This window comes from Coffea arabica, chromosome 4e (assembly GCF_036785885.1).
Source record: "Coffea arabica cultivar ET-39 chromosome 4e, Coffea Arabica ET-39 HiFi, whole genome shotgun sequence".
Lineage (NCBI taxonomy): Eukaryota > Viridiplantae > Streptophyta > Magnoliopsida > Gentianales > Rubiaceae > Coffea > Coffea arabica.
The window spans coordinates 626,511-639,783 of record NC_092317.1 but is presented as its reverse complement, the minus strand read 5'-3'; the positions used below and the strand labels follow the sequence as shown (position 1 = coordinate 639,783).

At 41.6% G+C, this 13,273-nt stretch overlaps 4 protein-coding genes across 4 annotated transcripts; 2 read left to right on the top strand and 2 right to left on the bottom strand.

Annotated features, from left to right (window-relative positions):
* The first annotated feature begins 84 nt into the window (after nt 1-84).
* Nucleotides 85-2,036, top strand: LOC113742394 (uncharacterized). Its single transcript, XM_027270232.1, has 2 exons — nt 85-119; nt 1,496-2,036. Exons 1-2 carry the CDS (start codon nt 85-87, stop codon nt 2,034-2,036), a joined length of 576 nt encoding a protein of 191 aa, XP_027126033.1.
* A 477-nt stretch (nt 2,037-2,513) lies between these two features.
* LOC113743028 (uncharacterized) lies at nt 2,514-3,606 on the top strand. Its single transcript, XM_027271085.2, has 2 exons — nt 2,514-2,799; nt 3,008-3,606. Exon 2 carries the CDS (start codon nt 3,068-3,070, stop codon nt 3,452-3,454), a length of 387 nt encoding a protein of 128 aa, XP_027126886.1. The 5' UTR covers nt 2,514-2,799; nt 3,008-3,067; the 3' UTR covers nt 3,455-3,606.
* LOC113743029 (pectinesterase 3-like) lies at nt 3,321-5,982 on the bottom strand. The gene is made up of 2 exons (XM_027271086.2): nt 4,908-5,982; nt 3,321-4,810 (listed from the first exon to the last, which is right to left on the bottom strand). Exons 1-2 carry the CDS (start codon nt 5,965-5,967, stop codon nt 4,140-4,142), a joined length of 1,731 nt encoding a protein of 576 aa, XP_027126887.1. The 5' UTR covers nt 5,968-5,982; the 3' UTR covers nt 3,321-4,139.
* Nucleotides 5,983-8,534: 2,552 nt separating this feature from the next.
* Nucleotides 8,535-11,507, bottom strand: LOC113741574 (pectinesterase 3-like). The gene is made up of 2 exons (XM_027269119.2): nt 10,288-11,507; nt 8,535-9,397 (listed from the first exon to the last, which is right to left on the bottom strand). The coding sequence occupies exons 1-2, from the start codon at nt 11,363-11,365 to the stop codon at nt 8,727-8,729; spliced, it is 1,749 nt and encodes a 582-aa protein (XP_027124920.2). The 5' UTR covers nt 11,366-11,507; the 3' UTR covers nt 8,535-8,726.
* Between the last annotated feature and the right edge of the window lie 1,766 nt (nt 11,508-13,273).

Genomic DNA, 13,273 nt, shown 5'->3' with positions numbered 1-13,273 from the left:
TCCCCGGCAACGGCGCCAAAATTTGTTGGGTGTCAAACCAACAAAAATAAAATTCCTACTCTTAAGTCACGAATTAAGTCCACTATGGTACTGGAGCAGGGACTTAGGCTGTGCAATGGGTTACTAGCTTCACCCTGGTGCCAGAGTTTGCTTGATCCGATATACCAAAGTATATTAATTACGTGAAAGACAAAATTCGAATATAGCAGCGAGCAGGGTCGAATCCACAGGGACTTGGGAATTTATTTTGAATGAATGTAACATTAAATAAAAATTGGGGGAGTTGATATGGAACTGTCTAATTTAATTGCTCAAATTAAAAATATAAAGTAAATTGACGGAAGAAAAATCTCTAGTCAAAGGTATAATCTCCACTTATGGTTCGAATCACTGATCACAGATGCAGAGATAAAATCTTTCATTTACAAATAAACTGGTTATGGTTGTCAACAAGCTCTGACAACCTGCCTAACCTTCCTGATTCGATAACCACAACAAGCTCTGTAGTTATTGCCCTAGCCAATTAAGCAGTCCTAAACACGCTCTTAGGATTTAACCTATTGACAGCATTAATCATTAGACTGGCCACCAATTATAACCAACAAACACACACGCTCGGTTTATTTAGGCTATAACATATATTTCCGCAACAACGACTCAAAAGTTTCTACTACAATTGAATCATATCACTTGCCACATGCACTAAAATTACCCAACAATTACGGATTGAGCACTCTTAGATGGCGGTTAATTACTCACACAATTAAACAGTGATCAAGTATTTAATTGCAAGAAATAATCATATGCATAAGTGAACAGGAAATATATAAATACTTGCAAATTAAAGAACGTAAGGAAATCAATTCGATCTCACAGTTTTGTCGAACCAAAGCTTCGATTTAACCTCTGACTAGATGAAGAAATTAGCCACTCCTCATAGTTGAATTGCAGCCAAAAGTACTGGATTGCAAAGGCATTGCGTTTTTACTAGAAAGCAAGGAATAAAAGATGTTTTTCCCGTTGGGGAATATTGTCGAACACCTGGCGTGTGTCAGAGGCCAGTCCAGAGAAAGGAAACTAGAACTAAACTAAAAAGCTAAACTAGAGGTCCCCCCTTGCTTCTGTACGTCCTCTCCTTAAAAAGCCAAAAGTAAGATGACTAAAAGCTATCTCCGGTGGTCCCCACACATGTGGACAAAGTCTCCAAAATTACTTCTTCTTCCAAGTCTCTCTACGTTCCTTTCTTTTAAGAGCCCAAATGACTTATAGCTTTGTGGTCCCCACCAATCCAAGGCCTAAGGATTGAATCCCTTAGAAGTCTCCATATTCTCCAAAAAGTCCCTCCTTTTTGGTAGTTTTCTGCTTCATTCCTGAAATTAAGTCCCGATACCAAATATGAGTAAATATCAGCAATTAACACAATATTTGTCAGGGATAGAAGGGAAAATTAATAATAAAAATACCAACAATTAACACCCTATCATTTACCTGTCAGAGAGGCTATACACAAGAGAGCTGCATTAAGGGATCCAGTGTGTAAAGGATGTGGAGAAGAGCCTGAGACAATTGAGCACACCTTACTGCAATGCCCTCTAGCACAGAAGATTTGGAAAGTAGCTCCATTAATATGGGATGGAGCTAAAGACCAGACAGGGAACTTTCAAAGATGGTGGAGTACAATTACTGAGGCTAGGAAAAGGCAAGAAGGGAGAAGCCACATGGGACTTACGGCTAATATACTGTGGCAGATATGGAAGGACAGAAATAAGAGGGAGTTTGAGCATCATACTGGCAGCCATCCGTGTAGTGTTATTCAAAAAGCACACAAGGAGTGGCTAGAACTAGAGGATCTAGAGCCTATGAAGAACTCTAGGAGTACAACAGAAACACTGACGACTTTGGAAGAGGACTGTCATGCACAACAAAGTCAAGACCTCATCATTCTGAAGATGGCAACCAGAAGATCACAAAAACATGCAGTGCTGGGAATTGGAGTTGACATTTCTAAGATGCAAACGGAGGCAAAGGAGTTGTAGGCCTTAAAAGACAGAAGCTCGGGTGACCAAAATATAGATGATGCCGCTGCTGTTCAATTGATTTTATGCAAAGCTTTGGACAGACATTGGAGCAACATCAGTATACAAATTCACAACAAGGACCTACTGAAGCGCCTCAAGTTTGGCAAATCCTCAGACTGCAGATTGACAACAATCCTTGAAAATATATTGTGTTTAAAGTCTTTGTTTCGAGTGTGCTCCTTTAGCTTAGTTAATTATGATGATAAGGATGTTTGTGCTAATATTAGCTCATATGCCTTAGGCATTTTGTTGGATGAGGAAGCTCTTGTTCCTCCGTGTCAATGAGCACGTGATGTACATATGTTCGGGCCTTTGCTCGATTTGTTAACTCTTTTTTATAGTTCAATGCAAGCAAACTAACGTTTCGGAAAAAAAAAAAAAGTGAAAACCAACGTAGTACTAAAACTTAAAAGAGCATGGGATCAATTATTATGAAAAATTAAATTGACCCTTTTTTTTGTTTTTGCCCTTTTGGCATTTCCCTACTAGTAGTAGTATCATTTTCGTAAGTAGGGAAAAAAATTCTCCTGATGCTAATTAACCCAAGTCCAACGCACAAAAAACCCAGAGCCGAAACCCGTCTCTTCGCAGCTCCGTCTACAGTGGCCCTTTTCGCCTCCTTCCCCAATTCCGTTTCCCTTCTGAGTTCCTGGCTTTCTTCGGATCTGGGGCTTCTTCAATCTAGAGCAGAAGAATCACAGGATTGAAAGCCTCCATCATCGTGAGTATCCTTATTCCCTTTTTCCTTCCATATCGAAATTAAATTCTTGATAAAGAAAAGAAGGAATGGTATTGAATAAAAGTTTGCTCTTTTGATGTATTCCTAATTCCCATTGCCCTCGTCGTCCCGTATATATATATATATATATATATATATATATATATATTAAAAAAAAATTTAAATCTGCCTGCCGTCGAGATAAAAACAGCAAGAAAAAAAAAACAGAAGAAAGAAAAGGGTGGGCGGTCGATTTTAGTGAGTTGTGGAAATGGAGAGAGCAGCGGAGGCACTGAACAGAGCAGCAAACAGCAATGGATTGATGAATGTGTTTCTAATTGGGTGCTTTGGGGCGCTGGGAGTTCGGTCGATGAGGCAGCAGAGGGATATTGAGGCATTGGAGGCAGAGAAGGAGTCTTTGGTCAAATCCAATAAAGCCATCAAGGCTACTATTTGGGACTGGAAGAAGCAACTCTTTGCCGAGGCTGAGGAGGCTGCTGCCGCGGGGTCCAAGAATTCTTCTAGAGCAGCAGGGGGGCCCTTAGTTCCTCTTTCCAAGCTTAAGGCTATCTACGGCGAAGTAACCAGCCCAGCCCTCCCCGCTGCTGATGCCGACGGCGCAAGTGGTAAATCACCTGCATCAAAGATTGTAATTTGACGGACAGTTTTTCCTACTAGTAATCATTCATCTACTACTCTAGTACTGGTCTGATTTTCACCCCAAAAAAAAAATTTTTTTTTTTGATACTGCAGAAGCCTAGAACTATAATGCATAATCCCCTCCGTTTATCTTCTTGAAACTTTCATTTATCCGTCTGCCCACCCAGCGTTGACATAATCTGATTAACTTGATGCTTTCAAATTTTAGTACTACTAGTAGTATTTGCAACGGACTATGTGAAGGGCCATTTGGAAGTTGGAAATAATTTGACGATCACATCTGGGAGTGGAGACTTCTATGAGAATCGATGCTTTCCTATTCTAATTCTGATATTCTGGGAGTGGAGACTTCTTGTTTCAGATTAGGCCCAGCAATGGACCAACAGACCCCTCCAACTTACTTTCCAGACAAAAGGCTCGATGCATTTTCTCACAAATTGGTCCAACGGGCAAGACAGAGATAAAACACTCCTCCTAAAGAATTAATTGTACAGGAGAAGCAAAACATTTTCATAAATAAAAAATCAAAAGTAGGAAACAAAATGAAGAATACAAGAAGCAAAGCTGGAATGATGGTATGCCATCCTTCTATTTGATGACCACTGCCGTCTCTTCCGTGTGCTGATTTTACTGAATGATGAAGACGTTCCAATCTGCAATCTATGGAGATTTACTTTTGTCATCTACGTAAAGGTCACCTGTGATGCCGGTATCCAATCTTGGCCATCTAGAAATGGTCCTATAGCGAAATTAGAAGCTTGTTTGGGTGTGAGAGTGGGCCTGTAGCCTGCCCATTTGACCCTGTTGGCGACGCTTGCTCCTGCACCCGTGTTTTGGTACTCGGCGTAGAAAATGGTGCTGGGTGGCTCCACATTTCGGAACCACTCTATCCAACCCCCGGGACTCAACAAGCCGCCAATTTTAGTTTGCATGATTATAGTGGTGGAGTAATTCTTCCAGGGCCTGCCGAGGAAGACTGGAACTGTGACGTTGTCCAGCGGAATCACGACACAGCTTTGAATACTAATGCCTGTGTTCTGATTGGGATCCTTCTTTCCTTGAGCCGTTATGGTTACAAATTGATCCGGAAGTGGCTGTCTGGGCAAAATGTTGCAGTCCTGAAAAACAACCGCAGCATTACCAAATATGAAGTCTACTGTCCCAATGATGTCGCATTTGCTGTAGAATTGGCGATTGGTGTGTGAATAAAGGGTATCTTGGAAGCCATCAAAAGAACACTGATGGAAAACAGATTGGTCGGAGCCGGACCGCACTGCCACGGCCTGCTCCTTTTCTGGTCCAGCTGTGTTCTTGAATCCCATGTTCTTTGCTATGAAATTTTTCCCCGTCACAGCTGGTAGTAAACATGAACCAATGTCAGCTACACAGTTATAAATGACAAAAAGTACTCAAAATCAACAGAGGTTTATATATGGACGAAGAGTACTCACCGAATGTAGGCGTGTCGAAAGTTCGGGTTCCATCAACATAATTGTCGTCGAAGGTAACAATGGTCTCGGTCTTGCCATCTCCATACATCATCACATTCCACAAGGGCTTGTCCAATATCACCTTCTCCTTATAAACACCGGCCTTAACATAGATCACAAACCTTGTTTTACTGTTTATCGGAATCCTTGCCACCGCCTCATTGATTGTCCTATAATCTCCACTGCCGTCCAGGGCCACGACCAGATCAGGCTGTGGATCCTTAGACGTTTGAAGCAGCCTCCTGTCAGCTGCTCTAACCCAATGGGGAAAACCTGAACTTCTTCCTGTCTCCCCTAGCAACTTCCTATTAACTGGGATTTGAAAGTCGCTGAGAATTTCAACGAGTTTCGAGACTATTGCCAAACTGTTGCTGGCAAATTCGGTTGAGTTCTTCATTGCTGTTCTCACGTCTTCCAAGATTGTAGCATTAACTTCTTCCAGAGTATCCAAGCATGTCTCTAGATCGGTAAGGGAGGTGCTCAGCCAAGTCTTGAGATCATGGATTCTCTTCACGGAGAATACTTTGTTGCTGTCGATCACGTTTAAGGATAAGATAGATTCATTGACGGCATCAACTGCTTCATCAAATACCGTTTGGCATACACCCAAAGCCTTCTTGACTTCAGGGTCATCAGTATTGTTTATCCATTCCTGAGGCAGAGTGGAGAGCTTCTCCAGGGAGTCGTGGACGACTTGCAAAGAAAGATGGAAGAGCTTTTCCGGGTCAATTGTGGAATTTGAAGTCCCGAATGGTGAAAGGCTACTGTAACATGATTTTGGATAAGTTGCTACACTGCAGACTGCTTTTATTGATTGAGCTGAGTTTGGAGTTGAAGAAAGAGCATCATCACCATTCTTGTTCTTCTTGTGATTAAGAGTCCCCACCACGATTCCAATGATGAGAGCTACCAAAACAACCAGTGAAAGAAGTAAAATGATCATCTTTCTACGATTTCTTTGTTTGAGGGCTTGTTTTTCTAGAGAATCCACTTTCCCATAGGCCTTGAAGGACTTCGTCATTGTATGTGTTATTTAATCGAGCTTGAGGTTGATGTTCTTTTTTCCTCTCTTGAGGAAACTTGTGTATTATACAAAACGACTGAAGTTGTAAAGGAGGTTTGAGAAGTATCTGATGTCTTTCAGCAGATGAATGAAGTATCTTTTTATAGGAGAGAGTGGCCTGTTGGACTTGCTCTAAGATGCTGTCTAACCATTATAATTTAAAATTATTGCCGCTGGTTAAACTTAAAAAGCTCCTTATGATGGATTCAACCTGTCATTATCCAATTTGATGCTCTGTCTAAGGCATTCTCTCTCTCAACCGATCAATATGGATGGATCGATCATCAGTCGTTTGATCTGTTCTTGTTCTTTCGTTTCTGGATTCTGTGTTAGTTTTCCCTTTGATGGACGCTGTGGCACAGTCAAGTAATAGCTAGGCAAGGAAAGAAGTTTTGAATGTCAATTGCTTTGCGATTTGAACGGATACTAATGTTTAGGATTTTGCAATCTGGTTTTTGTTCATGTGATGTTTGAAACAAGAATAGTTTGATCACATACTCTTGTTTGCAACAAGAATAGTTTGATCACAAGTTTAAGTCTGAGTTTGTCAAGGAAAGGAACTGTGAATCTCAATTGCTCTATGACATGAAAACTATTTATGTTTACGCTTTTGCAATCAGGTTTTAGTTTAAGTGATCTTTGCAACAAGAGTACTTTGATCACATAGCTTCATTAGAGAGTTTCACTCAAATTCTGAAAGGGAAAACTTGAGAGAAAATTCACCTAAGACGCCGAGATAGGCGTCACGTAGCTTCCTTCTTCCCCTGCTGGGACATGAAACTTTGAGCAGTTGTCATGTCCTCAATTAACACATGTCCCGATGGGTATGTCACATGATTTAATACTTCAGCTAATTGGAATTTTACACACTCCCAAACTGTGCATCATCGTTTTCTGGCTACATTGAGCTAAGCTGCTCTTGATAATTCAAGAGGGTCGTAGTTATCTGATACCATGTTTTCAATGCCAACAAAAATATTCACCGAAGGATGATGATGAACGTAACGTAAGAGGATAATGACATTCATAAACTTGGCATTTGCATTTTCAGCAACCAGATAACTATATAAAATCCCCAGTCGAGAGTTTTTGCTAGCCAGAAGCAATCAGGCTGTTATTTGGAGGGACATTGATGGAGTATGTTAGGAAAGGGGATGTCCGGCTTTCCAATCGCGAATGAAAAACTAGCTAGGATTTTAGTTTGACGGGGTAAGACCATTTACTCAACTCAGCTAAGACCAGGTCTGTGTCCTAGTTCGGTTATGCTGATCGGCAAATCCACCTGGCAATAATATGTGGAGTTAAGATTTTGATAGACTCAATCACACTAGAAATGACATTGACGTGCTGGATTGGACCATATACTGGCCCTCACGATTGCATCTCACAAGTTGCCAGGATACGAAACTCAGGCCTTGGTCGCATGAATTTTCCTCGGTTTCCTGTGGGGTGGCAGAAGAAATTCAGAGAAACTGGCAAAACCATATGCATATGCATATATATATATATATATATATATAATGTATATGTACATATAGACGAGAACTATAAATAAAGACACAAAAGGGAGAATGCAAGTGCGAGTGCATTGAACAGAGCAGCCAACAGGATTGTCACTTGCGATGAATGTGATACTAATTAGCATAGGATGTTTTGGAATCAGCAGAAAGACATTTGAGGCATTGGAGAAGGACTCTTTGGTTAAAGCCATCAAGACTGGTATCTAAGGAGGCTCAGGCTGCTAAGGTTGATGGCAGACCACCAGCATTAAACGTGGTAATTTGAGAGTTGTCTCCATGAAGAGTCGTCTTTGACGAGCTCGAGATGATCTTCAGCGAAATGACTGCACTTAAGAGGTATCTTGTTACGGTTTTGCACTCCTAATAACAGATTGAGACTTGCAAAATATGCGATGATGGAAAGTTTTTTTGTTGGGGGGTCATTGAAAATTTGCCTGCATGATTGTTCTGTTGATGTTGTTGTTACCTGTTCAGTTTGCTGCCCCATCTTTTGATTAACAAAAGAAACTCTTAGTTAGTTAGTGTGGCACAATCAATATATGGAGGAAAGAAATATGGCCAAGAGAAAGCTAATCAATATATGTCTTATTTGCATCAAGTGCGGCATAATTTTTTGCCATTCTAATTTGAAAGCTGCAATTCGATCTTCCAGCTCCTAAAATAAGAAAGGGTAGTTTTGTTAGCTAAATTTTACCTTAATCAGATTTTTTTATTTTTTGGTTTGGTCTGAAACATCAACTAAAGCGGATTCAACAAGCATCCGTCCATCTTTGGATGTAGCTGGACAAGGCATTTCCGAAAAAGCATTAGCGAGGTCACCAGACCATTCAAGCCCAATAAAGGATGATCTCAAGTTTTGCCTTTTTCATTCAGAAAAATTGATGCATCATCTGACAAATTCGCCCAACAAGCAAAACACCAGACAATCTCTGTGGTTTACAAACATCTCGACAGGGGACTCGCAATAAGGTGCTAGTGCTAGTAAGCAGTAATATGGATAACCAGTAGACGAACTAAATGTATACAAACCAAGAATGTTAGTAGAAGCCACGGAACTCTGCAAACATTAAAAATGTACGTACGGGGGTGCAATTGCTATATGCAGCAGTTGGAAGCTGTTCCTATACTAGTCGGCCGTTTGGAGTGGTAAAGCAAGGAGGAGAGGCTCTTTTATTGGAAAGGGGTAGTGTAGGAGATTTACGTAAAGGTCACAGCAGATGCCGGTATCCAACTTTGGCCGGCTATAAATGATTTTACGGTATACTTGGAAGCTTGAGTCGCTGTGAGACTCGGGTTAAAACCAGCCCACTTCACCCTTTGCGCGACGCTGGATCCGGGACCTGTGTTTTGGTACTCGCCGTAGAAAATGGTGCTGGGTGGCTCCACATTGAAGACCCATTCAATCCAACCTTTGGGGGCTAGGAAGGCACCTATGTTGGTTTGCAAGATTACGGTAGTGGAATAAGGCTTCCAGGGCCTGCCCAGGTAAGTGGGAGCTGTGAGTTTGTCCAGCGGAGACATGACACAGTTCTGAATGGTAATGCCTGTGTTCTGATTGGGATCCTTCTTTCCCTGAGCTGTAATGGTTACAAACTGATTGGGAAGCGGCTGTCGGGGCCGAATGTTGCAGTTCTGGAAAACAACCGCGGCATTACCAAAAATGAAGTCTATGGTTCCGCTGATGTCACATTCGCGGTAGAATTGGCGATTGGAGTGGGGGTAAAGGGTGTCCTGGAAGGCATCAAAGGAGCACAGATACAGCACAGATTGGTCAGAGCCTGATCGGAATGCCACGGCCTGGTGCTTAGCTGCTCCAGCAGTGTTCCTAAATGCCATACTCTTTGCGATGAAGCCTTTCCCTGCAACAGCTGGTTATGACAAGAGCCAAATATGTTAAGGCCATGTTTGTGAATTTCATGCAAATCTCATTTTGAATTAGAAAGCCTTCTCAAAAACCTGTTGTGATTAGTGACTTTAAATTAAAATGCATTCAATCAGCGGGGTAGGCCTTGAACAAATGACTCCATCATTTGTGATTAGATGCACTAAACCCCCGCCGTCCACCCTTAATCTGTGGCCATCCGTCATGTTCCCAACACGACAGAGAAAGAGAAGTCGGGGCAGTGCTAGCTAATTTGCACATGGTGGTGGGGGATGCTTATGCGGAGTAAATGCGCACTGCTCAGCAGCCTTCTTTTAGTTGTAGAATTAAGGCATTAATGATCAAGTGAAACCACATGGAAACAGAACAAATCAAACCACCCTTGTGGCCCTCCTCATCTCTCAACTCAACTATCATCATGCACTACTTCGCTAAATTATGAGAACTAATTACAACATGGCAGGCTCCGCGTCCGCCACCCTCCCTCGCTACCCCCCCCCCCCCCCATCAAAACCACCAACAAACGCATAAAAAAAAAAAAAAGAAAAGAAAAAAAATCAGGGATCCATCGAGCTTTCAGACGGATTACTGACTACTGGTTAGATATTTTGTGGTGTAACAGGCATTGAAGGTGTTCAATCAATTCAGCGACACGAAGAATCAGCACAAAACTAACAAAATTAATTTTAAGTCGAAAGCAGTTCGAGTTGAGTCAAACGCTGCTACGAGTTTTTAATCGGAGTTCAGTTGTTGAAAACAAAATCAAGCATAATATTATACTAGGAATACGAAAGCAATATGGAAAAACTAATGTGTATAGGATAGCTAGGCATGAAAGGGAAGAAGAGTGAGTAGCAGCAAAATCCATCCACTTACCAAACGTAGCAGTGTCGAAAGTTGGGGTGCCATCTACGAAATTATCGTCGGAGGTAACAATGGTCTTGGCCTTGCCATCACCATACATCATCACATTCCACGTCGACTTGTCCAGACTCACTTTCTCCTTATACACACCGGCCTTCACGTATATGACGAATCTCGTTTTACTCTTCTTTGGAATCTTGGCCACAGCTTCGCTGATTGTTCTGTAATCTCCGCTGCCATCCTGGGCCACCACCAAATCCGGCTTTGTATTTTCATTTGGCGTCTGAAGCAGCCTCCTATCCGCCGCTCTAACCCACCTGGGAAAACCCCCGTCTGAGTCTGTCCCTGCTGCCAGCAACTTTCTGTGAACTGGGATCTTGAACCCACTGAGAATGGTGAGGAGTTTGGAAACAATGGCCAAACTGTTGCTGGCAAATTCGGTCGAGTTCCGGGAGGAAGTCCTGACTTGTTCAGCCAGCACCGTAGCATTCACCTCTTCCAGCGAATCCAAGCAAGTCTCCAGATCAGTGAGGGAGGCGCTGAGCCAGGTCTTGAGATCGTTGACTCTGTCGACGGTCAGCAGTCTGTCGCCCTCACTCACGTTGAGGGAGGAGAGGGATTCATCGGTGGCGTCGACCGCGTCGTCGATGACGGCTTGGCAAACCCCCAAAGCCTTCTTGAGGGGGAGGTCGCGGGCGTCGCTGATCCAGTGTTGAGGCAGAGTGGAGAGTTTCTGGAGGGAGGCGTGGACAACTTGTAAAGAGAGCTGGAAGAGCTTTTCCGGGTCGGTGGTGGAGTTGGAAGCCTCCAGGGAGGAAATGCTGGTGTAGCAGGAGTCGGGATGGACGGTGACGCTGCAGATTGCTCGAAGAGATTGAGATGGGGAGGTAGGAGCATCATTAGCGTTACCCTTGCTGTTTTTCTTCTTGTGGGTAACAGTTGCCACCACCACTCCAACGATGAGGGCTACCAAGAGAAGCAGAGAAACAAGCAAGATAACGGTACGCCTGCGGGTTTTTCTCCTGAATGCTTGTTCTTCCACAGGATCCACCTTGCCGTAGCCCTTGAAGGACTTGATGGTGTCCATCATCAAATATCAACCTGTCTTCTGTGCGAAGTCTGGAGGTTTGAGCGGGGAACTGTCTATGGAGCAGTAGTATGTTGTAGTAGTAGCAGTAGTAACTAGTAGTAAGTCGTTTGCTTGTCTTTATTTTATAGTTGTAGTTTAATACAACTATAAAGTTGAGGATGGATGGGTCGTAGAATTAGAAAGAAAGCAATATGAGAAGCTTTTTGGACCTGTTCCGCGATGCTTCTTTCTGAAGATCTGACCATCATTCAATAATTTAGTCCGACCATATAGCCCTCCAGTTAAACAAAATGACTGTAAAGTAAGAGGAGGACACGCTCCATGATTGATTGTTCCCACCTGTCATTATCTAACTAGACACACTTCTTTTTTTTCCTTCCAAATCTGAGGTGCCGCCGTCTTTCTTTCTGTTTTTTCTTTCTAAATTGGCTTTTGGACAATTTCCATTTGTTTCAGGCATTTTAAGTTCCATTTGAAATAAGAAAGGAAGTTCTGACCCTCGTATCGTATGTTGCAATTTCAACCGCCGTTTTCCTTGATTACGCTCTTCTTTTTTCCTCTTTTTTGTAATCTGATTTATTAGTATGTGTGAGCTTCGTTGATTAGGGTTCGAACACTGCCAACATTAATATATTATTATTTCTGCCAAGGAACAACAGCAGCAGTAGCAGGCACACCACACACACAGGAGAAGAAATGGAGGTGTAATTTATTTGGAGGACACAGATGGAATTCAAACATACAATTGCATACTAGGGACTAGGGAGTGCGCGTCCGGCAAGTCAACCAACTTGGCTCAAAACGCAACGCAGCTCCAGTACAATTACGCGGCGGCGGGAGGACCGTTTTACTCGGTTCAGGAAAACCAGAGACCAGTTCCTTCGTCCTAACTCAATTAGTACTTATTATTTAACTTTAAAAAAAAAATTCCCACTGGACTGATGCTGCTAGCCTGCTAGTACCATATTATATGCTGGGTATGCATGCTAATGGACAAACCCGGCATCATTATGTTGGTTTTTGTTTTCTTATTGAAGATTTTGATTGATTCAACTCGCACCAGATTCTCGTTAAGATTGACGACGACGTTGCCTAGCTAAGCTAGTAAGTATCTAAGTTTACCCCACTCGCCACCAGAATCTCCTGGATTTTTTGCCTCTGAATTTGAAAAATTAAACAAGTTCTGATTGAATTATCGGATGCAGTTTTTTTGAGTATTTCCGATGGAATCAAAGGCAGCTCACATTAAATGAATTATATCTCATGGGGTATATCGCAATGGATGCATTACAGCGAGGAGCGTTGATAAAGTCTTACATATTCTCAAATTTGATTATGCTTCAGATCATCCTTGCAATTTTTTTAATTATTATTATTATTCTTTTTACGTGCAATGCAAAGAATTGAAGTTCGAAGAATTTTCTATGATGTGTCAAACTTTTGTGTTAACAATTATTGAGACTTATTTACAAAATATTATTTATTTGCATCATAAACACATTTTTCAATTAATTTTTTATATTCCCAACCACCTTTTTATCTCACATACATCACATCACAAAAAGTATTACAGTAATTATTCCAGATAATTATTTGGAATAATGCTGTGTTATAATTATTCTAAATAATATTTCAATAATTTCTTATCCAAACACAAATATTAAAAACATACTAGTAAAAATCAAAATTGAAGACACAGTAAATTAATGGCTCTTCTATTTGATAGTAGTATTTGTTTATAGAAGGCGAAATGGAAAGCTGGAAACGGTACAATTCAAGAGCCAGAAGCTTAAAAAAGAGTATCCAACTAGTTCTAAAAGTTATCGTTAGGGGAAAAAAAAAAAAAAAACTAGTTCTAAAAGTTAAAAACACCCACCGTTGGACTTTTAGCCCACTGAAATTTGGACA

Coding starts and splice junctions, on each gene's coding strand:
- LOC113742394 (XM_027270232.1), top strand. CDS start 85: ATGGTACTGGAGCAGGGACTTAGGCTGTGCAATGG. Junction 120..1,495: donor GGACTTAGGCTGTGCAATGG/GTTACTAGCTTC, acceptor TTTACCTGTCAG/AGAGGCTATACACAAGAGAG.
- LOC113743028 (XM_027271085.2), top strand. CDS start 3,068: ATGGAGAGAGCAGCGGAGGCACTGAACAGAGCAGCAAACAGCAATGGA.
- LOC113743029 (XM_027271086.2), bottom strand. CDS start 5,967: ATGACGAAGTCCTTCAAGGCCTATGGGAAAGTGGATTCTCTAGAAAAA. Junction 4,811..4,907: donor TTTCGACACGCCTACATTCG/GTGAGTACTCTT, acceptor GTTTACTACCAG/CTGTGACGGGGAAAAATTTC.
- LOC113741574 (XM_027269119.2), bottom strand. CDS start 11,365: ATGATGGACACCATCAAGTCCTTCAAGGGCTACGGCAAGGTGGATCCT. Junction 9,398..10,287: donor TTTCGACACTGCTACGTTTG/GTAAGTGGATGG, acceptor TGTCATAACCAG/CTGTTGCAGGGAAAGGCTTC.